Raw genomic sequence first — 27,070 nt, forward strand, 5'->3', positions numbered from 1 at the left:
CAGGGGGATTGTCCCTGTAATAAGTGCACTGTAAGTTGCTTTGGATAAAAGCGTCTGCTAAATGTCCTTAACATGTTGATAATCCATTAAAAGAGATCCACATGAGGGAGAGATTAAAATACATATTTCTTTGTTTTTTTTTGCACTAACCATTGTATCGATCTTGCTGTTAATTGTTTTTACTTTGCATTGTTGCCTATATGATAACATTTTCCTTACTATTTGAGATTTTCCCGTCCTCCTATTACCTATAAACTGCAACTGGTTCAAAACGCGGCAGCTCGAGTTCTTACATGTACAAAAAAGTTTGAGCATATAACCCCGGTTCTGTCAACCTTGCACTGGTTACCTATAAAGCATCGCATTAACTTTAAGATCTTGCTTATTACCTATAAAGCCCTACATGGTCTACATGGTGGAGTTTTGGGTTCCTCGCCACCGTTTGCATATTGTTTTGCACTATTTGCCTGGCCGGGGGGGCTGCTTTAGAATTCAGAAGTTAGAATTCTATTGTATTTAAGATATTGCATTTAAGAATTTATAGTCCGTTTAGTATTTGACCTGTGGTTCTCTCTCCTTTATCTCAAATGTGTGCTTTCATTGTGTGTGTGTGTTTGTGTGTGTGTGCGTCTATGTCAATGTGTGTAAGTATGCATGCATATTGTGTGTGTGGAGCATTTGTATGTCTGTCTTTGTTGTTTTCAAACGTGATTCATCTCCTGATAACGTAGATCATGTATATAAAAATAATCAGTATGAACCAATGCAGAATAAAAAAAAACAAATGTTATTCATTTGGGCAAAAGAAGAAGCCTTTTCGTCAAAGCAGTGCTCATGTTCTAAATAATGAGTGCTAAATAATCTCTAGGGAATGCAAAAGTTTTCCGTGTGAAATAATTTTTTTCCACATCCTGTATGTCCCTTTAGTGGCTCAGCACCTTAAAGAAAGACTTGCATATTAAAATTATAGCCTAACTGTAAAGTTTAAAGATAAACTTTTTTCATATGAGAGGATCCGTCTTGCTGCGTCATCGCCATACATGTCTTCATTGAACACTGTGTGGTGCACTTTTACATGCATTGATTTTTCAGATAGAATTACATTTTAGTTTAATGAAATTTGTACAAATAATGGACAAAGGTGTTTTGTTTTAGCATGATAATTTGATAATGAACCTTGTTGTTCATTTCTCAAAGGTGTCAAGGCAGCTCTGCCCTCCTTGCCCCTCTACTATCCCTGTATGGGATCTTCCCACTGTGTTGAGAGCTCTGAAGAGCTCTCCCTTCGAGCCTCTGCAGTCTGTGTACTTTCGTTCCCTGATGCTAAAAAACGCTCTGCTGCTAGCGCTAGCATTGGTTAAACACATGGGCGATTTACAGGCGCTCTCTGTGAGCCCTGCCAGTCTTGAATTTGGGCCTGACGACTCTAGGGTGATGCTTAAACCAAGACATGGCTACGTACCGATGGTTCACTCTACCCCCACAGCTAGTGACACTTTCTGCGCTCCCCTCCACCGAGCAGGACCCTTGCTATACCTGCTCTGCCCCGTCAGAACACTGAAGCTTTACATAGAGCGTTCCGCCCCCTTCAGGCGCTCGGAAAAGCTCTTTGTTTGCTTCGGCTACCGCACCAAAGGGTCTCAGGTCACGAAGCAGAGACTTTCTATATGGAAAGTTGAGGCTATTGTGCTAGTATATTTTTCCTTCGGCCTTCAAAGCCCCATGGGAGTTAGAGCCCACTCTAGAGGTGTCGCCTCTCCCTGGGCTTGGTCTAGTGGTGCGTCTATAGCGGAGATTTGTGCGGCGGCCTGCTGGGCTTTGCGGTCTACATTTTTCAGGTTATATAGTCTTGATGTCCCAACCTTAAAGGCTCAGGTCCTCTCTGCTTAAGGGACTTACACTAGGTCGCTGGACAGTGGTTGCTCCCAACTGTTCCGGCACTAGGCAGACTATCGTGGGACGATTACTGGACTGGGTCACCTTTAAGCTTGACCCTATCCACTCGGAAGGGTTTCCCTGCTCCATACTGGCCCCTGAGCCTAGCTCCGGGGTAGTCTATCATTATCGTTCCTCTTATAGCACTGTGGGATTGTATTAGTTCCCCATAGCGTCCTGCTACACAGTCCGAGTAAAGTATCGAACGTACTCTGTTACTTAAGTAACCCCGGTTCCCTGAAATACAGCCAGGAACGAGTACTACGTTCCTGGCTGTGCTTACGTGGTGACGCAGTACTCGTTCCCGTATCTCAGGGAACATAGATTACATAAGCAGCTGAGTATGTTTCACCTGTTGAGTAGAAGAGCGATGTAAATTAATATGGACATTATCCTCCAGTTTAAAACACAAAAATAGTTGAATCGGAATCAGGCAAAAACATTTTAGAATTTTGCAACTCGATTACTGTACGATTATTACTTTTTGTCTAGGTAGAAGGTTGAAGAGTCTAGTCGATGGAACACACAAGTTTCGGTTCCAGGGAACAAGAATGACACAGACACACAAGAGCAGTCCAATGTTTAATAAGGACAGGTCCAATATATGAGAATAAATGAGGAAGTGAGGTAATGCTCTGATTCAGACACTTGGTTACATGGAAAATTACAAGACCTCAACGTTAGTATTTTCTGCTAAGGTTAGCACTACGTTAGTTCCTTGTTCTTAACATCTGGAACATACTGATATCGGGTACAAACACTTCAAATCGTAATTCTCAGCTTATACGTGATGAACATAATAAGCAGGATATAATGCATTAAACAGTGTGGGACACTAGGTGTGGGACACAGGCAAACCTAAATTCTCACTGTTATCATATATTCATTGTGTTTTATTGTGTAAATTAGCTGTATTTTTGAAGATTCTTATGGTTTAAATCAAAACAAACCAACTAAAGTTTGATTGATATTAATGCACATAAAAAAAACATGATTTTCCATCTCATTTTGGAACCAATCTCTTCATATTTACATTTAGTTAAGTTCCCTGTTAGGTGTTACAGCGGACACTGGCTTTAGTTGGTAAAAAGAAATACAGGGACTGCTGACCACAATACTTTTACTGAGCAAATCTTTTTTAACACATCATTTAAACATTAAGTTTTAAATGTTACATTTTACTTTTTCAATAAAACACAGCCATGTGCTGATATAATGATTATAAAATGACTGTTGTATATTCAGATGAGTCTATATTTAGACTGTCATCAGTTGTGTATTAAATGTAATCGTGTTAACGCTTCATGATCTTTCGAATCTCTTCCAACAGTTTCTCTTTGTTGTTTGTTATGTTTTTGCCAGCAACTTCAAGAAGAGGATCGATCAGTTCAGCCCTGTAGGAAAGTTGAAAGGTGGTATATTTCTTTCTCCACTCCTCAACTTTATCTGCTGAAACGGAAACACAAATCACATCAGTTTCATTCAGGACTTGAGATGATTCAGTCGACTGAAAGATTTGAACTTGCCTCCACAGTTCACTGTGTTGAAGAGAGGGATGTGTATCACGGTCGGTGCTTTCGTATATCCTTCAAACACATAGAAGTCCTTCGGCATTATAATGTCCCCACTGGGTACAATGACTTCAGGAAAAGGGATGTTCTGACGCTTGCATATCTTAGCAATGTCCTTCACTGTCTGTGATGGAGAATTAGAGCGTCACTGAGAGAAACACTTCATTTAGTTAGAGTTATTTTTTTAAAGGTGTGTACAAAACCATGAAAGGATCTCCGTCACTGAAGTCCAGAGAAATGATGAGGTCAATGTCTCTCTCTTGTCTCAGCACTGACATGTAGGGTGAGTTGAGCAACAGACCGGCATCTTCATAGTCTCTCTTTTCACTTTCCACAAGAATAGAAGGCAGTCTTCCATCTGATCAGCGGTCACAGAATGACATGAATCACAAACTTCATTCACTAAGTCAAAGTATTTTTAACACTGAATTACCAACAGGTCAATCTCACCTTTCATATTGTAGAGACAATTGTATTTTCTTCCCCAGATCCATTGAACCACGCACTTACAGATGGCGTAACACATATCTGTTTATTTAAAAAGCAAACACACTTCTCAAAATAAAACAACAATAGAATGTTCATCCACTGTTCTACTCTAGTTTCTAGAACAGGGGTCTCCAACGCGTCGCTCGTGAGCTACCAGTAGCTCTTGGCTTGATTGCTGGTATCTTGAAAAGACATACATTACATACAATGAGAAAGAGCTAACATAAGGCATCCCTTTTTTGGATTTACATTCCTGTGTAAAGCAGAATTTTCTGATATGAATGTGATTAAGTGTAAATTCAGAACAAGACTGACAGATGAACATTTAAATGATTGAATAAGAGTGAAGCTAAATTCTTACACACCAGCATACACCTCTGTTGTTGAAACAATTCAGTGTCATTCAGCTCATTGACTGTAAAAGTGTGAATGCAAAATATTTGTTGCCTGTATTTTAGGTGTATTTGGTCATTTAAGAGTTATGATAATATGTCAAGAATTGTTTCAATGAATTATCTCTGATTCTGTTCTCCAAATGTAAAGCTTAAAATCTCTTAAGTATATTTCAGGTGAATTTGTTAATTTGAAAGTCATGATAATATGAAAAATAACTGTATTCTACAATTCTGTTCTTTCAAAAGGCAACAGCAAAGAGCAACATCCGTTCAACAATTTCAGTATTTTTAAATGAAAGTTATGTATGAAGAGTTTTAAATGTTGTGTGAGTTTCAATTTTTTCAAAAGCTCTCAACTGAAAAACGTTTGTAGACCGCTGTTCTAGAAGATAAAGTGATTGTGTGTATAGAGAGACTCCAACTTACCAAATGGCCAGAAACTGACGGTAACCCCCATATTGTCACAAACATCCAGGGTGAACTGCTTCATATACAGTTTAGTTTCTGACTTATCCGGCTTTTCCACTGGAAAAATCAACTGCGTTTTACCTCCGGACAATTCTGTAAAATAAGACAGATCCTTAACATTACTTTCTTTCATTTTTATATTTCTGCACTTGTACGCCTACAATCATTGTTTGATATTTGTGACGTGTATGTTGCCATGTGGGGGGCACGGTGGCTTAGTGGTTAGCACGTTCGCCTCACACCTCCAGGGTTGGGGGTTCGACTCCCGCTTCCGACCTGTGTGTGTGGAGTTTGCATGTTCTCCCCGTGCCTCGGGGGTTTCCTCCCCTGGTCCAAAGACATGCATGGTAGGTTGATTGGCATCTCTGGAAAAATTGTCCGTAGGGTGTGAGTGCGTGAGTGAATGAGTGAGTGTGTGTGTGTGCCCTGCGATGGGTTGGCACTCCATCCAGAGTGTATCCTGCCTTGATGCCCGATGACTCCTGAGATAGGCGCAGGCTCCCCGTGACCCGAGGTAGTTCGGATAAGCGGTAGAAAATGGATGGATGGATGTTGCCATGTTTGTTATTTGATGAATTGTCATGTTTATCATAAAAAGCCATTTAATAGACTAATACACACAAGAATGATACATGGGCGTAAATTTCATTTAACAGTAGGGACAAAAAACATACAATTCCTCAAGAGCAATTTTTGAAGGGGACACAAATAATAGTCAAAACTATAATTATAAAGATATGTGAACACAGAGAAAAGCCTCACTCCTATCATTATTGTAGCATGGAAACTGCTTCAATATGGTTATTTTCATAGTTTTGCTCTGGTTCAATGAAAAAGCTGATTTTTCTTCAAAACTATTTATTGCAAAGTTGTTTACAATCAAGCCATCAATGTTCATGTTCGTGTACCCAAACAGTCAGTAACAGTTACAGATGCTTAAATTCTGTGTCGTACTTATTGATGAGTAGCCTAAGTTTCAGTCAACTGTTTAGCTTTTAGCCAATAGACACAAACTGTTTAGCAAATAGATGCTGAGAAAACAAGCTTTTCCAACTAGATGAAAGGTGTTCATCTGAAATACGCTATATATAATGCCGAAGTCACTAAATTGTCACCAGTATGTGCGCAACTGTGTGTGACACGGGACCTAAATGGCACGGATCGGTGGCTTATTGTGGCCGTTATACCATTATAACATTATACCAGGTTGCCACAAATAAAACAATGCATGGGAAAGGCTTTGGTGTGTTAGTTGCAGTGTGTGACGCACTACGAAACAAGCTATTGCAAACAAGCTAACGTTAAATAGCTAAGTAACCTTTTAATCGCTAACATAGCAGATTCATAGAAAAATACATCTGTAATCAGCATTTTTTTGCCACAACTAATTTACTAATAGTTCAGCATCAACTTCATTAAAGAGAATCACTTCATTTAAAGTGAATAAAATAGCCTACCGACGCATGAGGGAGAGATGCTACATATATTGTGGAAAACAAAGCCATTTAAGATCCAACTGTCCCGAGTTAATGGGAAAGACAACTCTGATCCAACGGCGGCTTCTGGCATCTCACTCAATGTCTCTTTTTATTGAGACAACCAACGTCACAAAGGTATGGCCTTTCTTGACTCTGTGGCTTCTGGGAATCATACGGACTATGCCTTGGCCAAACACTTGAGAATTCAACCCCTCACTCTCCAAGAACCACTGACCATAACCACATGGATGGATAGGGACAGATTCCAATTCCTCTTCTCTAGACTTCAAAGGAGGTTCAGGGGGGAATACTTGGCTACTCACCAAAGTGAGAAACCATATGGCCCCAGAGACTGAAAACCTCAAATTCTTCCTAAAGAATTTCTCTTTCTCTCCTTAGCCACAAAAGAAGGGTCTTAATGTGTATACACGTATATCTCCACGTTGCATGCTTGTCCTCATGTTATTCTGCCTCACCTATAACCTCAAAGGCAAGTGTGCTTAGTTGTATTCTGTTTATATTTACATTCTTGTTCAAACTACAGGTCAAGGTACTTATAATCCTTTCATGTTTCATATCAAATGTTTCCAACTTCATTCCTTTAAAGATGGTGAATAGCACAGTAATATGTTTTATACCATACTATGTTTTTCGTATTCTATTACTATTACAGCTCCAAACTTCTAGGTGACAATAAATTCAAATGAGCCGGAAAGAAATATGTTTTTGCGCCCAAAATCATTTCATCACATTGATTCCGCCCACCTTGGAGGGCTGTGACGCCCTAAGGCTTAAAACATCTTTGCACAGAGGAAATCATGCTCTCTCGTGTTCATTCACTTCTCAAGACATGTCTCTCTCCTTGCGGCAGTTTTCTTCTGCAAAGTGGGTTCTACCTATATATGCCAATCCAGCTCTAAGAAAGAATCTGACGGACTCACCCACTTGCTTTGAACCCATCAGGACTTTGAAACCTTTTTCACGCGCACCAGAACTTGTCACCACACACCCAAGAAGCCAATGCCAGCATCTATTTCTAAATAGCTGTGCTTTAGCTTTGCCCATTTTAAATAAGAAGTGTGAACTGGATGGTTTATGCAGATGCGAATAGCTGATGTACTGCCACTCTTTGCTTTGTCTATTTCTTTCATTCTTTACTGCTTTTATGTTTCATGTGCTGTTTTTTTAGCGTTTGTTATTTGTTAGTTAGTGGGTTTGTTTCCCCTTCAGTGTAGTCAATAAACCCGAATTTGCATCCATACTTAAATCGTTTCTGTGCTTACTTATCACATATTAACATCACTTAAACAGCTTGATTTCGTTATGATTTCTGAAGCTGTACTGTACTACAGTAAGAGTATTGTGTTTCCAAGGCCAGGAAAGTAATATTTCATTGAGTTGATATACACTCTGACTCTCGCTCGACGAGTGCATTTAGTATGTCACTATTATTAATTCTACTGCATTAGGTAAAGTGTAAAAAATTGGGTATGGTTAATCACCATTAATTATACATATTTTACTGTGGTTACACTATAGAAGACATCCACTGACTCTCCACCCATCGTTTCCAAGTCATTGCCGATTCCTCTCTAGCCAACAGCCCAATTCACAGAGGTGCTAACTATTCCCAAGCTTAAACCTGTGGCCTCCAGTATCCTAGTGCCTCCTTCCCAGTTGTCACCAGTTCCCACAGAATATAAAGACCTTAGTAAAGTCTTCAGCAAGAACCATGCAGCTTCCCTGACACCCCATTTACCATATGAGACTTTACTCTCTCTCTTGCTCCTGAAAGAGCTGCTATGGAGGAATATATCAATGAAGCTCTGAACAGCGGGATCATCCGGCCATTGACTTCACTGGCAGGGGCTGGGTTTTTCTTTGTGGCCAAAAAATATGTTGGTTTAAGGCCTTGCATAGATTACCGGGACTTAGTGGTATCACTATAAATAACTGCTTCCCTTAGCCTCTGATGACTACGGCCTTTGAACTCATACAGGGGGCGACTGGATCTTCAAAATGCCTATCACCTTGTTAGGATTAGAGAAGGAGATGGGTGGAAGACTGCTTTTAACAGCCCCAATGGCAACTATGAGTATCAGGTAATGTAATCAATGCTGCAGCTATCTACGAGTCATCCTAAATAAATTTGTATTTATATATATCTTTATGACATCCTAATATTCTCTCGTTGTCTTAAGAACATGTTCAACATTGTCCGAATGGTCTCGTCACATCTGCTGAAGAATGTACTCATCGTCAAACTTCAGAAGAGTGCATTTCACGTCCCTACAGTCTCTTCTTTTGGTTTCATAATCTCAAGTGGCATCGTCCAGATGGATCTCAGCAAGATTCATGCAGTTCTGAACTGGCCCCAACCATGCTTTGTCAATGAGGTACAACACTTCCATGGTTTGCTAATTTTGATAGAAGGTTCATTAGGAACTATAGCTCTATTGCAGAACACCCCAACCGCTCTTACCAAGAAGACAGTGAGCACATTTAAGTGGACAGAGAAGGCTGCTGCTGTAGAGGACTGGACGTCGGCTGCTGCTGCACCACACTGGACGCCGGGTGCTGCTGCACCAGACTGGACGCTGGATTGGACAGTGCCCCCCTCCTTGGCTTCTTCTTCTTCGACCGACCCATGGGACCATGGAAGCGTGGGGGCATGACTTGCTCCGTGTTGGAGAAGTCGGACTGGGAGTCTCACAACTCTCTCCGTCCGATGACCCCGATCTGCATGATGCGATCCTCTGGGATCGCGGGCAGGGGAGATGGGTAAGCTGGGCTGCGACCCTGGACTCCGGCCGGTTCATGGCGTACCTCACCGTGCACTCAAGTCCAGTCTTCTCAGCATCCTCATCTCCGCCGGAGACATAGGGTCCCTGGGGCCACCGTTGAACAGAACCGTGAGTTCCGCGTCCCCAAAAACACCTTCTCCCTAAACATCGCCTCCTCTGCAGCCCCTAGGAACCGGTCAACATAAACCATAATGTTGACTTCCCCTGATGGTGACTGCAGAGGAGGTGAGTCTGGAGGGATTGTTTGGTCTTCGTGCTGCCTGCTGGGTTCTGTGTTGGCTCGTTCTTTCTGTCAGGGATCCACGAGGGAAGAACCTAGATCCAGGCAGATGGGGGTGAAGGGCTTAAACAAGAATTTATCACACAAAGACACTATACAAAAAGGTAAAACCAAAACCCACAAGGGAGAAAACAAGACGAGATAAACAATAAATGCCAACAAGGACACTGACTAACTAAACTAAGAAAACAAAACACTTGACATAAACTACACTGACTTACATAGTGAGATGAATTGAAGGCTAGGGTGACTAGCAAGACAAGGCAAATAAGCTCACACCCACAAGGCACAGGTTGGTACAAACAGGTTGGACTGGAGAGAGAGTATAGCAAGCCGATAGGATCACTATCTCTCCCTCTACACACAACCTAAGGCTATGCCATGACTCCGCCCCAAGACTAGGAATAGACATTACATGATGGAAGAATCATGATACCCATTCCCACACGCCCCTTGGATCATTGATGGTCAGCCAGACAACACTGTGCGCCAATATAATGTGAATTCACTGTTTGTTTCAGTGTTAGTTTCTGCAAGAGAAGCTGTCCTCAGAGACAAGCCCCGGTACTCTCAGGTTTTATGTTGCAGACATTTTGGCCTGCCGCGCCTTGATTGTTGGGGTTTCTGTGGTAAAACACCCTTTTGTCGCCCGCTTCATTCGTGTAGCGAGGCGGCTCATGCCTCCTTCTAGACAGGCAGTTCCCTCATGGGTCTGATTAGCGCCCCTTTCGAACCTATGGAGTCAGCGCCTGTCAGGCTTCTGACCTTTAAAACGTTTTTTGTCTCGGGTTACGTGGCTGTAAGCCTGTTCCCTGAAAAAGCGGGAACGAGATGCTGCGGCTCAATGCCGCAATGTAGGCGTGCCCGGACATCCTTTCAGACGAAGTTGAAACCTGAGAGTACCGGGGCTTGTCGAAAGACCCTTCTCCCATAGCGTTTGAAACACAGCATCAAGTGTAGCTTTTGATAGGGGACATGGATTATATGCCTTGAAAATATCTCGCAATAACTCTGCTACTAGATTTAGTTATGCTGTGATCATCTTTGTCTGCATTTTCATTGAGTTCGTCTATATTGACTAGTCTGTTGTACGCTTGCGCCTTTCTGAAAAGTTTAGATTTTTTTCAACTTGATTCGGCCCCCTATTTCCGTGCGGCTGCCGTACGTCTACATTTAAAATAATGAATATGGGCGCAGAAAAGACCCAAAACAAGAATCGGGCCTTAATGAGGTCCATACTGTCAATGTGAGCTTTTTAGTACAAAATGATGGTAACAACAAAATCTTTGTAAAGAAATTAATATAAAAAAATGAAACAATGATCGAGAAGTGACAACTAGCCCTATGTGTTTTCTCTGTAGGAATTGCAGCACACCTTACCCAACAGTTTTGTTCTTATGGTTTTATCGAGATCAGAAGTGTCTTTGCCTTTCAATGTCAAGAGATTCATTTCCACAAGATCCATGAGAATCTGACCGGCATCATCTATAGATGAAGAGGGGATCTCTATAAAAAACACACAGATTAAACAAACATGAAAAATCATTGATGTATTATATACAGATATGTGTTATGGCATTTTACTTCATCCTGGGCCCCGTAGAAATGTGAGCGCTCTGAATGCATCTTTACTCTTACAAATAAAGGTGCTTCACAATGCCATAGAAGAACCATTTTGGTCAAAATGGCTCAATAAAGAATCTTTAACATCCGCGGAACTTTTCTGCTTCACAAAAGTTTTTTGTGTTGATAAAAACATTTTAAAATGTTAAGAAAGAGAGAAGAGAAAATGCTCTTATATGGCTTCGCTGTGAAGAATCTTTTAAGCCCATTAGTTTTAAGAGTGTACTGAATAATTGAGCCTCAGGATTTGTGAATGCATGTGATTCACCCTGATTCACACAGGCGAAAAAATATGTGAATACATGAAACAGATCAATAAATAAAAGCAAGGGGCTTTACCGTTCCACACTTCCACCAAATTCTCTTCTTTTCTTTGAAACAAGTTTTTGAAGAAATCTGAAAGAAATTAAAAGGAACCAGACATGACATTATATTGATTTGTCCTGATGTTTTCTTTAAAACAGATGATGTAAAGGTTACAACTGATACCTTTAATCGCTTCCCATATGTTTTGTTCATCTGCCAGAGCACTGCCACACAGAGCTACAACAAAACACACAAATAATTTCTATTTATTTGTCCAATAAATTCCTGACATACAGTGAGGGAAATAATTATTTGATCCCCTACTGATTTTGTTAGTTTGCCTGCATGCTTAGAAAGAAATGAAGGGTCTATAATTGAATGGTAGGTTTATTTTAACTGATAGAAACCGAATATCAACCAAATGTGGGAAGGGAATACAAATATATAATTTTCAGTAATTATGAATTTATTGTATAAATTTTCGCTCCATAGATTGGTTATGTGCCTATATGGACCCCAGATTAGTCCTATCACTTTAAGAGAGTACTCCTAAATCAGATTGTTATGTACATGAAAGATGCCTGCCAACAGAATCTGTACCTTCCAATAAACCTCTTCACCATGGTCCAGACCAAATAGGTTTTAAAGGATGTCAGGGACAAGATTGTAGACCTGCACAAACCTGGAATAGGCTACAGACAGAAGCTTGGTGAGAAGGAGACAACTGTTGGTGTGATTATTTGGAAATAGAAATAATACTTAATAACTATCAATTGCTCTTGGTCTGGAGCTCTCTGCAGGATTTCTCCAATGGGGTAAAGATGATCATGAGAAAAGTTAAAAATCAGCCCAGAACTACAAGGAAGAAGCTTGTTAATGATTTCAAGACAGTTGGGACCAAAGTTAGCAAGCAGACCATTGGTGACACGCTATAAAACAATTTATTAAAATCCTGAAGCACCTGCAAGGTTCTCCTGCCCAAGAAGGCCCACGTGGCTCGTCAGAACTTTGGCTCGTCTGAACTTTGACAATGAACATCAAGATGATTCAGAAAAGGTTTGGAGAACGTGCTGTGAGACAAAAAATTTATCCTGTTTTTGGAGGGAGAGAAATGTTGACTCTGAGCCCAAGAACACCAACCCAACAGTGTTGGCAACATTCTGCTTTAGGACTTTTTCTCTGCTGCGGGTACTGGATGACTTCACCGCATTGAGGGCCTGAGGGACGGGCCAGTGTACAGAAATTTGGTCGAGAACCTTCTCCCCTTAACTATAACACTGAAGATGGGTCGTGGATGTGCCTTTAACAAGCACATTTCATGTCCTAGCCAGTCTCTAGACCCTAGTCCTATAGAACATCTGTAAAGGAGGCTAAAACTCCTATATGCTGAGTGACACCCAAGAAACAAGTAAAATGTATCTTGACACATGTACAAACCTGGTGAGCAACTATCAGAAATGTTTTACCTCTGTGCTTGCCAACAAGGGTTTCTCCACCAAGAACAAAGTTATGTTTTGCTCGGGGATCAAATACTTATTTCACTGATTGAATTATAACCTTTAGATTACATTTTTTCCCCTGAATTTTTATATTTTGTCTTTGTCATTTTTATTGTAGGTTTATTTTAAAAGATAGACCATTCAATTATTTGGAAGCAGACAAACTTACTAAATCAGCAGGGGATCAAATTATTAATTCCTGCACTTAACCATATACACACATAAAAGACTGGAGTGTGTTACATTGCAGGTAGAGCATGTCCACCTCAGGCTGGTCCTTTATCTTAGAGCCTTTCTCAAACTGACTGCCAAATCTTGAGACGTCCACAAACGCTCCAGTGAGAGAATAACCGGCTTCATATGGTGTTATCTCAACCCAGGGATCTGCAGACAGACAAATGGATGCATTTAAAAGATAATCAGTCTGAAGAAAATAAAAAACAGCAGTGAAGAATGTATATACAACACAACTCATTTATCATCTTTTTTTTTGTTATTAAGCAATAATCAAGTAGACTTTCATTGTTTATGTTCAGTGCTGACTAGACAGTTTTTTCACGGTAATTGAGAGAGGTGATCTTCATCTTCAGAGAGGACCAAAACTACAGTAAAAATATAATTTTTATAATTTTTTTAAGAGTTTAAAATGTAAATACTATTTGTAATGAAATATTAAAGCAATTAAACAATGTTTGAGATGTCATAAAAAAACGATTTTCTATATAATAAAAATATTTTGTAAAATATTTTTCATCATTTAATAGGGGCAAATTCAAATCGGACGTTAATATTCCTGTGCCCTTCTCACATCGAAGATCAGAGCTCTTGATATATCAACTTTGCAAAAACGCCGTTTGGAATTCGCCTAGTGTTTGTTTGAATTCATGCAACGCTCGCCGACTGATCAATGTATGACAGGGCTATACAATTAGTTTGTCATGGGGGCCAGTTTATGAAAAGCATCCCAAATGAGGGGCCGGAAGAATATGGCTTGCAATATGAGGGATAATAACATCAACAAGAGATCCGTTTTTTTATTTACATTTTTTATGAATTCTGTCTTTTACATCCTTTGCTAATCAATAGTACTATATGGCAGTCGTGGGCTAATGGTTAGAGAGTGGGACTAGTGACCAGAAGGTTGCCGGTTTGATTCTCAGGGTCATTTAAAAAAGCTGTTTTCTCCCAAATAAATATGTACAAGTAAAAAATAAGAATAAACTAGTGTATGTACAAGGGATATGCTATATACAGAAGAATGAAATATTATTACAGAAAAAGTTGTATAAAAAGAGATGGTGTATAATCTGGAGGATATAATTAATATTGCACTTAATTATTATTGCACAGAGTTATTAAATTGCACAGTGGGTAAAAAACATTAAACTTTTCAAGAGGTAGATGGCCTGAGGGAAGACGCTGTTTTAATTCTGGTTGTTTTGTTGCCCAGTGCTCTGTAGCGCCGACCAGACTACAGCATTGTGAAGAGATGATGGCTTGGATATGAAAGGTCCAGGTTGAATTTTTTTGCCATTTTCCTCATTGTGGCTATATACACGATACACTTTGCCATTATACATGATAGACTTTGCCGTTATATTAAAATATAATATTTATTTTAAATATTATATATATATATATATATATATATATACTTGTCATACTTTATTTAAATTTTAAAATAAAATAATACAAAGATATAATCCTTTTTGGAGTTCTGATAAATTGTCCGGTTTATTTGTGTCGATTTGCATGTGACATCACAGGAATCAAAGATATAGGAGAGTGCAGGTCTGAGAGTGCAAGTCTGAGAGTGCAAGTGCAATTCTGCAGCCAGATGCTATTGGATGGGCCTGTTGTCAATAACAGATGTAATCTCAGTAACAAGGGCATTTCAGTTATGACATTTATATTATATTTGCGTGAATACGATTCCCTCTTATATAACAAAAGCTTGGGTTAAAATTATGATTTTAATTCATCACTGCTTTAATGTTTTGTCCTTAAATGAACACAAAATGTCTTGTTTTTAACACAACTGCTTTTAGAGTGTATAACGTTAAAAGCAAACTGCATAGTATGTGAAAAAGACAAATGACAGGTGTAAATCTACATCATCTTAAATATTTTCAGCAATTTAAAGGGATACTTCACCCAATAATGAAAATTCGGTCATCATTTACTCACCCTCAGATTGATCCAAACCGGTTTACTTTCCTAGAGATTCTAAAGATTTTTAAAGATATTTGGAAGAATGTCAGATCTCATTCCCATTGACTCCCATGGTATTTATTTTCCCTAGTATGGACGTAAAGGGATTATCGAAATTGTTTGATTGGTGGCAGTCGCCCATTTGTTGCGGCTCCCATAGCATATGAAAAACTGCTCTGATTTACGACCCGGTCTAGTGCGGTGGACCTAAGTCTGACGAGCACGTACTGGACACAGTCGGACGGCGAGGTCGACAGCGCCTGCAAATCTCTGATTCGCTGAAGAGAGGTGATTGCATTTTAAGAAACATTTTGAAGGTGAGAAGCCTGACAGGCACTGACTCCATAGGTTCGAAAGGGGCGCTAACCAGACCCTCGAGCACTATGGCTTAGACCCATGAAGGGACTGTCTGTCTGGAAGGAGGCATTAGTCCCCTCGCTCCATGAATGAAGCTCCCGCGACTGAGCTAAAACCACCCAGTCGTCTATGTAATTCAAATGTGGATGCCCTGGAGTTGCAGGGGAGCCATCCATGCATTTCGTTTATGTGCAGGGTGACAAGGCAATGCCGAATGGAAGAACCCGATACTGGTAAGCTTCGCCCTTGAAAGCGAACCTCAGGAATTTCCAGTGTTGTGGCCGGATCTCTATATGAAAGTATGCATCTTTCAGATCGATCGTCATGAACCAGTCGTGGGACTGAATGTGAGACATAATTATCTTGATTGTAAACATTCTGAACATGTGCGTCTTCGGATGCAATCCCCCAACCCTTTTGAGAACTAAGAAAATACCGACTGTAGTAACCTGTTTCTTTGTCTGTTAGAGCAACACGTTCTATGGCCCCTTTAACCAGCAGAGCTTGTAATTCTTGTGCCAACAGATGTGCCTGCTCCGGTTCGACGGACGTGAAGACCATGCTGTTCGCGGAGGGTGATATGCAAATTCAATCCTGTAGCCCTGGTCTATGGTTCTTTCTACCCATGGCGAGATACCTGGCAGTAGTTTCCACACTGCCTGCTTCTCCGAAAGGGGTATCAATTGTGGAATTTTTGACCTGCTTTCTGAAAAGCCTTCCCCAAAAGTGCAGATATAAGTCTGCAAGGCTCGGTGGGGAGAGAAAGAAAGAAAGCCGAGCACGGAGAACCCGGATGCCGAGCGCATCACAGAGTTTGCACTCTCCCTCTAGACCCAGGGTAGCATGTTCAGCCCCCAAACACTCAGAGCAGAATTCATGTCGATCCAGATGGGAGAGGAACCTCTCACAAGGAGGAACACATCTCCTCTCTGAATCAGACATGACTTATATAAGTAAACTTTTTTTTTAATTATAAGATAAGGCTAAGTCACAGCGCTCAGACACTTTAACTCTACATAATTTGTTTACTGTCATATTCAAACTCCGAACTAATTCAAATTTTTGTCTTCTCCATTTAAAAGTATTTATGAACAAGGCATTAAGGTGATTTTAATGCAGTTAGTGTACGGTTTTGGTTGGGCAAGGCTTAACAGACGATATTGCACTTTCCGCCATATTGCTTGTCTTGATGTCATACAAAGCACATGTGTAAGCACTCTACCTCCTATTTTGCATACGGGCAGGAGAGCCGAAGCTCAGTGCGTTTTCCATTGCAGCCACAAATGGCCATGTTTAACATATTGTACTGAAAGATATGTGATGTATTTTGAGCTGAAACTTTACAGAGACATTCTGGGGATACCACTGATTATATTTACATTTCAGAAAACACCTGGATTTGCGGCCCTTTAATAATTAAATGAGAGGAAAGAGGAAAATTATGCCAGCTGGCCACATTTTGTTTGCATGGTACCGATTTACACATTCAAATAAAAAAAAATGATGTGGTATCTCCGTGCACAAAACACATTGAATTTCTCTTACACGCACAAACACAAACACACACACACTCTCTCACACACACATGCTCACCTTCTTTCTTAAGCTGTTTGCATTCCTTGTCAATCACTGTGAAAATAGGAAATGGGTCTTTTTCATTGTGTCCCTGCTTCTCTGAAATTGTGCGTTCATCTATCTGAAGAGAGAACATTTTGCAGTGTGTTATACTGGTGAGACCTGATAACACATAAAGAAGTGTCACCGAAATGCTTTTAACAAGAAAAGGTTTAAAAAATGGTATAAAGTGATGAATTAGATGTCCGAAGCTTTGATTTCTTATGAATGTAAAAAAAATGTTTGCAGATGTTTATTTTCTTTTATTTATTTAAGGTCTCAGACTTTCGGATCTCACAGCATTTGATGAAGAATATTATAGATCTGTGATATTTTGTGAGTTAAATATTAAAAAAAAAACTTTACAACTGCAACTTGTTAGGAATACTACATTTGTTGCCAAAATGTTTATTTTACAGTAAATACCCATGTGCTTTAAGCATTACTAGTATATCTTATTTTTTCCTCATTTGTAAGTCACTTTGGATAAAAGCGTCTGCTAAATGGACATATGTAAATGTAATAAAGGACACGATAAAATATGCAACATGTCATGCCTTTAAAGACGGGAAGTGATCATGTCTACTGAGGGATTTTATGTCACAAACCTCTTTCACAAATGAAGTGACGATCAGCACCGCCCAAACATCAGTTAAACTGAAGAGGTCTTTCTCATGGTAATATTTTTTCAGTTTAGAGAACGTTTCACTCCAGCTCACAGCAGGACCCTTGAGTCTCTGGATGATCTTCTCTCTCACTGAGTCCAGTTTAGTGGACCAGTCTGAGTCCTGATATAAAGACGCCATACACCTTCATAGAAACAACACACAACTGATGGATTATCTCATTTATGACACTCATCTGTGTGTCTGTGTGTGTGTGTGTGTGTGTGTGTGTGTGTGTGTGTGTGTGTGTGTGTGTGTGTGAGTGTGTGAGTGTCTGTCTGTGTGTGTGTCTGCGTGTGTGTGTGTGGGTGTATGTGTGTGTACCAGGTGGATCCAGAGACTCCGCTCAGATAGAGAACACAGTCCAGAAGACCCGTCTCTTTAAATCCATCCAGAGATCCCAGTAAACCCAGCATGGCTCGTTCTCCTCCTCCAGAACCCAACAGTGCGATCTTTGGCACTTTATCCTAAAACCCGGCCATGAACAACATTCACCGGGGCGTAAACATACTTTAGTTGAGCTCAAGCATTAAAAACTATTTCAATCCGATTATCTTTAATACAAGCAAGTTTTAGAGGGTCTTGGTTTAAGAAAGCAAAACTTTTAATTTTTGATTAATGTTAAATAAAAATTCTGTCTGACAGTCACTCTGACTCGAAATAAACCATTTTATTATATTACTCAGTTAGTCACAGTACTAAACTGAAGTGGTTGAAGAGGCAACTTATGAGCAGCTGATTCTGACTGTATACTAAACCGAGTGTCGTTTCCTTCGGAGACGTTCGATTGAGAACTGATGATACTGTGCATGCGTGTAATTTCTAAAGCGAATAAAAAGCTTTTAGTACAATATTTTATCAAACATCAGAGGTGTGATACTATAAAACACATTGGATATATCTTTAGGAGTTTATTACTGCCTTATCACTGTATGTACACCGATCTGCAGCGGCGTTTACGTTCGTGCCACTGCTAGAGTGGTTCTCGTTCTCAAGTCAAGAACCGGTTGCAACAGCTTTCGATTCAGCAGTACACGGAACCGAGAGCCATTTCCTTTGGACACATTCGATTGAGAAGCGATGAGCTGCGTGATTCACTGAGCATGCGTTATTCACCCTGAGGCTATCGAACAGTGTGGACAACTGATGCTGTCCTAATGCTACGAGCTCACGTGAACCGAGCACGTGAATAATATTATGGAGCAATCTGGCAAAAAGTAAGTTTATATGATAACAAATAAATTACATTGGATTGTGCATGGATCAAATCGTTTCTGTTAAATGCTGATGTAGATTAATTATGTACTTCATGTCTTTAAGACTTATAAATATCATAGTTTGCTGCACATAACTGTCCCAGTATTTTTGGGTGCTTTAGATGCAAAACGGTAAGAAACGTGTCATCATGATGATGATTTGTTAACTGATAGAAGTTATGATTGATGATTTATAAATTTTGTGCTGAGCCTTTTCATCCCAGCCAACCGGGATGATACGTTACGCTAGGGTGAGTGATGTCATCACGTCAGGGCGTTAAAGAATCGGTGGAACGGTCTTCTGAACCGGTTCATTGAATCGAACTGTCTGAAAGACCCAGTCAAAACGCCGGACTTCCCTTCACTAATGTAAGTCTGAACACAATGAGCAAATAAGATGAGATGCCTCTCAGCACTGGCATTAGCACAGTTAAAGCTCATTGAATGATGCAATTGACATCACAGGCACGCATAAACTTCTCACAGCCTAAGTATATGTACTCTCTTCAAAACAAACGGCAATCCTAAAACTAAAAAATACAACAAACTCTTTTAAACCTCAAAGATAAATGAACCTTAAGCACAAACAAGTCTTTTTTCTTTACAGAATAACAATTCAAATAACACTAAATGTCAAAATTTACTGCCTAAATGCAGTTTTATGATGCTAGGAACTGAAAATCCCCCTATACCAGTCATGTTGAATTAACTTGTTTATGTTAAGTATACTCAACAATAGGTCCAATATTATGGGGTTTTGCGTACTACTCAACAATGTTAAGTTGACCAGTCAAACACTTGTTAAGTAAAGCTGACAGATCTACATTTTTTGTATAAATAACATAGTTAACTTATTTTACTTCAGTTACTTGGATTCTTTATGTACTGTGAACAAGGATGGGTTAAGTAAAACTAACAGCAGCGACAGTTCATTTCTTTGAGTGAGTCAGACAGATATATGACTAATATCAACAGATATAACTGAATGAACCATATTACCTGACATGGTATCCCAAGCGTCTTCAGGCTTTCTTGAACAGTCTGTTCTCTTCGGGCTATAAACTCTTTCTCCTCTGTGTTCAGTGAATGTCCGATTCTCACCTCACTGCTGCAGGAACCACTAACGCAGATACAGTCACTAATATAATAAAATCTTTCATTTGAAAAATCCCCATTCGTGTTTGACACATTTGCACATAAAATATTCTAGATTTGAATATGCTTTAGTTTGCATTTAATTCTATAGTTAGTGACTCAGTACTTATGTGATCTGGATGTTTTCTGACAATCTGTGGTGGATTTACCTCTCCTGGAGTTTAAATGCTTTCATCTAGAAAACAGTAAACAGTCACTTGTGTATCAAACCGTAGAAAGTGCTTTTAGAAATACAATTTTCCAATAAAAGATCAATTCGGAGTTAAGTTTATATTTTAGCAGAATTTAGTGAATTCAAAAGAAAAGACACTCTCTCTCCAGACAACAGACAAGAGAGGAAAAAAGTCTACATTGTAAATGGAAACTTCAATCTTTACTCAAAGCCCCTGCAGGCAATTAAATGCAGTAGTGCAGCCAAACATATCAATTACACACAGAATACACAGTACATACTAATAAATGTGCACATTGAAAATATAAAAAAAATACAAGAGAGAACCTTAAGAAATGTAGTAAGACATTGAGCATGTGATGTGATGATATAAAAATCTTATCCAAATTTTTTGAAACTATTATCAAGTTATAAATCCTTTTGAATATGTAATAAATGGCCATTCAAGTTATCAGTTTATAGATCCGAAGATTATTTCTCCAGATTTACCATATTTAAAGCATTTTATACTGTAAACATAAAGGCAAACCCACCTCACAACTTTTATTCTGTAATAGCGAATGCCTAAAAAAAACATTTAGTAATGACATCATTGATATTAATGTTTCTAGCAAACTCTGGAAGCTTTATTTATATAAATTTTGTCATTTAAATTGACATTTAGACTTGAAATTACCCTGCCTGAAGTCAGTTACAATAAAATGATGTTCTTGGAAATCAAAATACTCACTGTTCCTGTAGAATCCTGAAACCTCAACAGCAAAGAAATCAACAATAACGATACAAATCACTGCGACTGAACTTGAGACACTTTATAGAGTTCTAAAAGTGAATAAATCATGACAATTTTTACATCATCATTGGGTGTGGTGCTGTTGGCCAGTCAAACACAAACACCACAGTGACGTCGAAGGTTTTTACTTTCCTTCCTTGTTAATTCAGTAATAAATAACAGATTCTTAAGAAGAGGAATAAGGAAGGTTTTGTTTGATTGTGGAGATTTTGTTTGTATACAATCAAATAAATATTTTGACCTAACAAGTCAAATGTTAACATTGGTATAGTTAAGATATAAAGACATATTAAAGGAGTTGTATATTTCTGTAGTAACAGTAAAAAATGTGTTTCAGATGAAATGTTAACGTCACTTTATGTATAAAAGCACTATTTAAAACAACAGCTGTTGAAAAATGTGCTGTACAATTAAGCAATACGATCAGACATGTTAAGGCAGGCTAGAAGAGAGTCCAAACAGTGTTTATCTTATTTTACGGGGAGGTAGATGTGAGTGTCATCTGCATAGCAGTGAATTTAAATGTTCTATTTCTTGACAATTGAACCTAATGGCAGCATATAGATGGAAAATAAAATTGGAGACAAAATGTGACCCTGGGGGATTCCACTCGTAAGTGGCACTGTTGTCATGATTCTGCCTCATCATGACCTGTTTTTCTTGGTCTTTTGGCAAAGTCATGACAAAGCCTTTGGTTTTGAGTGGAGAGAAAAATACTATTGTCGATCATGACTTAATATGCGTTCTCTCTGGTCTCGTCTTTGGTCCCGCTCCTCTCATTCCTCGTATAGCTTTCCACCTGTGTCTCATTACCCACACCCGCCCATTGTTATCCTCCTTTGTTAGTCTCCCTGTATAATATCCTAATGTCAATTGTCCTGTGCTCGTTTGTTGTGCTTACTTGTGCTTGTATGCATGTTCGCCTTTTTTCTTGCTATTGCCCTGCTCGTGTTCCTGTTACCCTTCATTGTTGATTACCTTGCCCCTTGTCTGGATGTTAATTAGGTGTGCTTTGTAAAAGCATCAGTATTATTGTTGTGCATACTTCTATTCTCCTGCTTCTTCTTCTTTTTCTGCCAAAATTTCGGCACGGTACTTGTCCCGAAGCTTTTGTTGTAGGCCGACAGATGAGGGCTCAAATCGACCGGCCTATACGGGAATAATGTGCTATGACTTTTATAAGCGATCGGGGGGGAATTTCGATTTTCGGGGCAAAAAAACACCAAAACAAGAGTGTTACCACATTTCAGGAGCATATCAGCCTCTGTAAGAACATCATCACATTGGGGTGTAAGTTGTTCCCCTGGGGTGTAAGAGCCCCCAAAAGTTCCCCATTGACTTAACATTGGGCAGGAAGCATGGCCATATAAGTCATCACAACTATCATAACTGTCCTGTATTGAATATCACCACAGTACAATCACACAACTAGAGACAAAGGGGAGGGCTTATTTGACTCAGGCAACAAATCAGTATCACAATGTCATCATGACGCTATGATGCCACGCCCCTAGCAACCATTTACAGCAACCTAGCAACCGTCCCATTATAATGAACCAGGTGGATATCTCTGCAGCATAGTGTCATAGAGACAAGGGGATTGGGCGGAGTGACTTAGTCAACCAATCAGTATCCCAGGAACTTCATTACGTTACGAAGGCATCCAAACAGGTTAGCCTTGCAACCGTTTAGAAATACCTATATTTTAGCATCACAACATCGTAGAGACATGGGGGTTGGTTCATTTCACTCATAGCCTAGCGTATCTAAACTGGCAGCTGCTAAGCTACTCCCATAGCAACCAAACATGTTAGCCTAGAAACCGTTTAGCAATACCTATATCTAAGCCTCAGAACATCGTAGAGACATTAGGATTGGTTAATTTCACTCATAGCCTAGAGCAGTGGTCACCAATCCTGCTCCTGGAGATCGACTCTTTCTTGCCTTCATGTGTCATCACCCTAGTGAGTGCCCAGTTCCGCAGTTTGGCACGAAGCACCACTCACATTTTCTTCAGAAAATGTACATTTCTAGTTGTGAGTGTTACTATTGACCTTGTCCTTATGTTTTGCCCCCACGTGGGAAGTGTTTTGTTTTATTGTACACTGCCTTAGTTTAGTTTTCCCTCATCGTGGGTGATTTGTTTATTATTATATTAAAGTCTTGCTTGTTACCCCTTCTCTACTGCCTGCACCTGGGTTCTCTCTTCCCGTATCCTGACAACTGTACAAGTTACAGATTTCCCATTGTTCACTTAGAAAGTTCTATTTTCAAGGAAGGACTGAAACCAGTTTAAGGCTTTCCCTTTGACACCAGCGCATTTCTCCAAACGGGACAACAGGACAGAATGATCAACTGTGTCAAAGGCAGCGCTTAAAGGAGTCATTTGCCGGAAGTACTTGATATTCTTTGTCTTTTGTGTGTTATAAGTTTCCCATGCATGTATTAGACACGTGAAATTGTAAAAATGTAAGTGTCGGAACAAAGTATGTATTTTATCTAGAAGCGAATGCTCACCCAGACCTGCCTGAAACACCTCTTGTAACCACAACTTGATGTCAGCTCGTGGAGTGATTTGACTAGTAATGTGCGCGGTCTTGTAAATCTCATTGTACCGTCGCCGGCATAGCCTGATGTTCCGAAAATATTTGAAGAGGAGTTACATTTCCGTGCAGTTTTCGACCAATCACTTCACACTAGTGACCTGGCCAATCATAGCACTCCTCGCTTTTCAGAGCATTGAGCTTTGTAAAATATCAGCGTGTTTCAAAGAGGCAGAGCAAAGAGGAGATACAAACATGCACGGTATGATGAAAATACAACGTTTTTTAACCTTAAATTATGTATACATATTGTATTAGATCTAAAGCAAACAATAATATTTGTTTTAGCCGAGTCAAATGACCCCTTTAAATCCAAGAGCACAAGGACGACCAAACTCCGGTATCCACAGTTCTCAGGACGTAATTTATCACTGACGAGAACAATCCACCCGTACACTGGTTCATGGGAACGCCAGCAAATACTCAGATTTCCAACAATTTCCCGGCTAAAAGATTGCTGCTCCCACTGAGCCCTCGACACTAGTTTGAGTTTGACGGCCACACCACCTCGCTTTCCACGCCCTCTTCGACGCCTCAGCCCAGGTAGACTACGAGGCCTCCGGCGAAGATATGCAGGGATCGATCCAGGTAAGGACGGGGGAGCATAGTATATCCTTGTTGAATTCCATTTTGGAATTTATTTCAAAGTGCTTGTCGATCATAAACAGGCAGTGATAAAACTCCTTGAATTAAAATACAAATCAAACCTAGCGAAAAACAAAAACGCATAGACAAAACAGACTGCCAAAACCAACTGATTGTCTGTTTTGAGGGACAGCACAAGGGGAAGGCTGTCTCCAAACAAAGATTGCCCCACTGGATTGTGGATGCCATTGCTTTGGCACACCGGTCCATGGATTGCCCATGCCCGCTTGCAGTGAGAGCCCACTCCACTGGAGGTATAGCCTTCTCGTGGGCACTAGCTCAAGGCACCTCTCTGGCAGACATATATATAGTCCTGCGGGTTTGGCTACGCCCAGTACCTTTGCGGGGTTTTATAATCTCCACGTGGAAACAGTGTCACCCTGTGTCTTACACACCACCGGCATATAAGGTCGTTAACTCAGTTGGGCGTACGCCTGCTAAAGCGCCTTCTCGCCTCTCCAGGCTATTCTAGCGTTCTATTTTAGTTTCCCTACTTCCCCCCGTAGGGCGAAGAATAGGCATTCCATTCTTCACTAAGCATTGGCAATTGTGGTTAAAGACCGGGCGGATTGGTCTGTTTCAACCAAGCGGATTGGTCTGTTTCAACCAAGCCCAGTACTGCTAGAGTTGCCCCTGCTCAGGTTGAACTCTATGCTCGGATTGTTGCCCCATACGTAGTGACATCCCTGCAGGGTCATCCCGTATGTTGAATTCCTCACTCTTGGTTCCCCTGTCGATGAACCTGTGACCTCCCCTCCGTTGAGCTCCCCACCTGGGTTCTGTCCCCCCACTCGGGCTGACGCATTTTTTCACATGTTGTTCTCCCCACCATTGAGACCATGTTGGTGTCTCCACAGGTAACCTCCCCTTGTGGTAGGATGTGGCCTCCATAACACACTCTTCAACGAGGAGAGCATTGTTTCCCCAGTGTTCCTTACGGCACCAGGCGGCGTCTCGCTAATAGAGAGGAATGCCACTGTCCGTGACAGCCGTCACTACTATCCTCTCAGGGTATTCTTCTAATTATTGATTATACTGGATGATTCCACTCGCAGTAGCGCACACTTGTGACTCGCTTGTCTAATCAGTGTCGCTCCTCTTGAGGTTGTGATATGGCTCAGCGCCGTGGCGTGTAAAGATAAGTCCCCATTCTGTCTCTCAACAAAACGTTGAGAGACCGACAGAAGGGGAACGTCTTGGTTACAACTGTAAAATCCGTTCCTTGATGTAGGGAACTAGACATTGTGTCTTCATGCCACAACGCTTCGCCGACCTGCTGCAACGATCAGGAGATATCTCTCAGGTTCCTCAGCCTTAAGGATGAGTGAATGGCCATTGCCACATCCCTTTTATACCTGTATGCACGGTAATAATTTGTAACAGGAATTGGTTTAAGTCAACACCGTCAGACATAAAATCTGACAAAGTTGGAACTCATATGTGTATTTCTTTCATAACAGTGTACAGTGGAGAAATCTCTCTTTCTCCTCAGTTGCAGCTGCCTTAAAGATAATAGGAATTTATTTTGTGCTGGGCAGATGCAGAAAGTATAACTTTCCTTTCTTAACCTCAGAACACTGGTGAGTCATGTTTCCCATTCTTTCCCACCCCTGACTAACCCTTGTGTGGTGTTCAAATTTTTGTTACTTGGGTGGTCTAGTGGACCCGCTGCAGGTTTGGGTTTTTAATTCAACACAATCAAACACTTCATGTTAAAATAATTAAAATATGTTTACTTCATCTCATTTACAAGCAGTCTAAATAGCATTAATGGTTAACTCACTTACACACACTCTCAAACACTTTCTCTCTCTCTCATACACACACAAACAAACATACTAAAAGGAGGCCCAGGCATGAAGAGCACACAATAAAGATACACAGAACTTACAGTTTCCACAATTTTATAAGCCCTGGGTCCAGTTGACCTGAACATCCTGTATGTAATATAAATGTGTAGGGGGGTGATATCTTGAGATATCTCTCAGGTTCCTCAGCCAAAAGGATGAGTGAATGGCCGTTGCCACATCCCTCTCATACCTGTATGCACGGGGCGGGGACTTTCTGAGATACATATTAACAGGAAATTATTTTCTGCTCCAACAAAGGTTTTAACTTTCCTTCCTTGTCATTTTATTAATAAATCACAGATTCTTGAGAAAAGGAACAAGACAGGTATTAGTATATTAATCTGTTTTAAACTCAGTATATTCTTTTTGATTCTGTACTTACTGTTCCTGTAGAATCCTGAAACCTCAACAGCAATGAAATCAACAATAACGATACAAATCACTTCGACTGAACTTGACACACTTTATAGAGTTCTGAAAGTGAATTTATCAAGCCAATTTTTACATCATCATTAGGTGTGGTGCTGTTGGCCAGTCAAACACAAACACCACAGTGACCTTGAAGGTTTTAACTTTCCTTCCTTGTCAATTCAGTAATAAATAACAGATTCTTATGAAAATGAACAAGGGAAGGTTGTGTTAAAACAATAATTCACATTTTAATCTGTTGTCACCTCAGTTGATTCTTTTCCAACTCCGTCAGATGGAGATTTGGTGTGAAAACAACAAAATAAATCTGTAATTAAAATCATGAAACAACATTAAAATAATGTGACTTGAAAAAAAACCTGTGACTAAAGATGTTAAACACTCTTAATTAAAATAAAAAGATGTTTTAGAGGAGTTGTGTGTTTCATTAAGATGACAGTATCAGTAAAGAACTTGTTTCAGATGAAATAGT

The 27,070-nt window shown here is 40.0% G+C and overlaps 1 protein-coding gene across 7 annotated transcripts; it reads right to left on the reverse strand.

The window, feature by feature from the left end:
- Positions 1–2,504: 2,504 nt before the first annotated feature.
- LOC130419168 (cytosolic phospholipase A2 gamma-like) lies at positions 2,505–26,292 on the reverse strand. 7 transcript variants are annotated; one of them, XM_056745673.1, is made up of 16 exons: positions 21,009–26,154; positions 20,812–20,842; positions 20,256–20,281; positions 19,951–20,071; positions 18,020–18,162; positions 17,639–17,840; positions 17,010–17,112; positions 13,092–13,232; positions 11,533–11,586; positions 11,383–11,439; positions 10,801–10,926; positions 4,817–4,951; positions 3,957–4,034; positions 3,710–3,864; positions 3,462–3,630; positions 2,505–3,384 (listed from the first exon to the last, which is right to left on the reverse strand). In XM_056745673.1, the coding sequence occupies exons 3-16, from the start codon at positions 20,279–20,281 to the stop codon at positions 3,230–3,232; spliced, it is 1,665 nt and encodes a 554-aa protein (XP_056601651.1). In that variant the 5' UTR covers positions 20,812–20,842; positions 21,009–26,154; the 3' UTR covers positions 2,505–3,229. The 7 variants fall into 7 exon arrangements, with proteins under 7 accessions (XP_056601651.1, XP_056601648.1, XP_056601649.1 ...); XM_056745670.1 differs by lacking the exons at positions 20,812–20,842; positions 21,009–26,154 and adding an exon at positions 26,211–26,292; XM_056745671.1 differs by lacking the exon at positions 20,812–20,842 and having other exon boundaries at positions 19,951–20,089; positions 21,009–26,155.
- Between the last annotated feature and the right edge of the window lie 778 nt (positions 26,293–27,070).

The sequence above is a fragment of the Triplophysa dalaica genome, chromosome 4 (assembly GCF_015846415.1).
Source record: "Triplophysa dalaica isolate WHDGS20190420 chromosome 4, ASM1584641v1, whole genome shotgun sequence".
In the NCBI taxonomy this organism is placed as follows: Eukaryota; Metazoa; Chordata; class Actinopteri; order Cypriniformes; family Nemacheilidae; genus Triplophysa; species Triplophysa dalaica.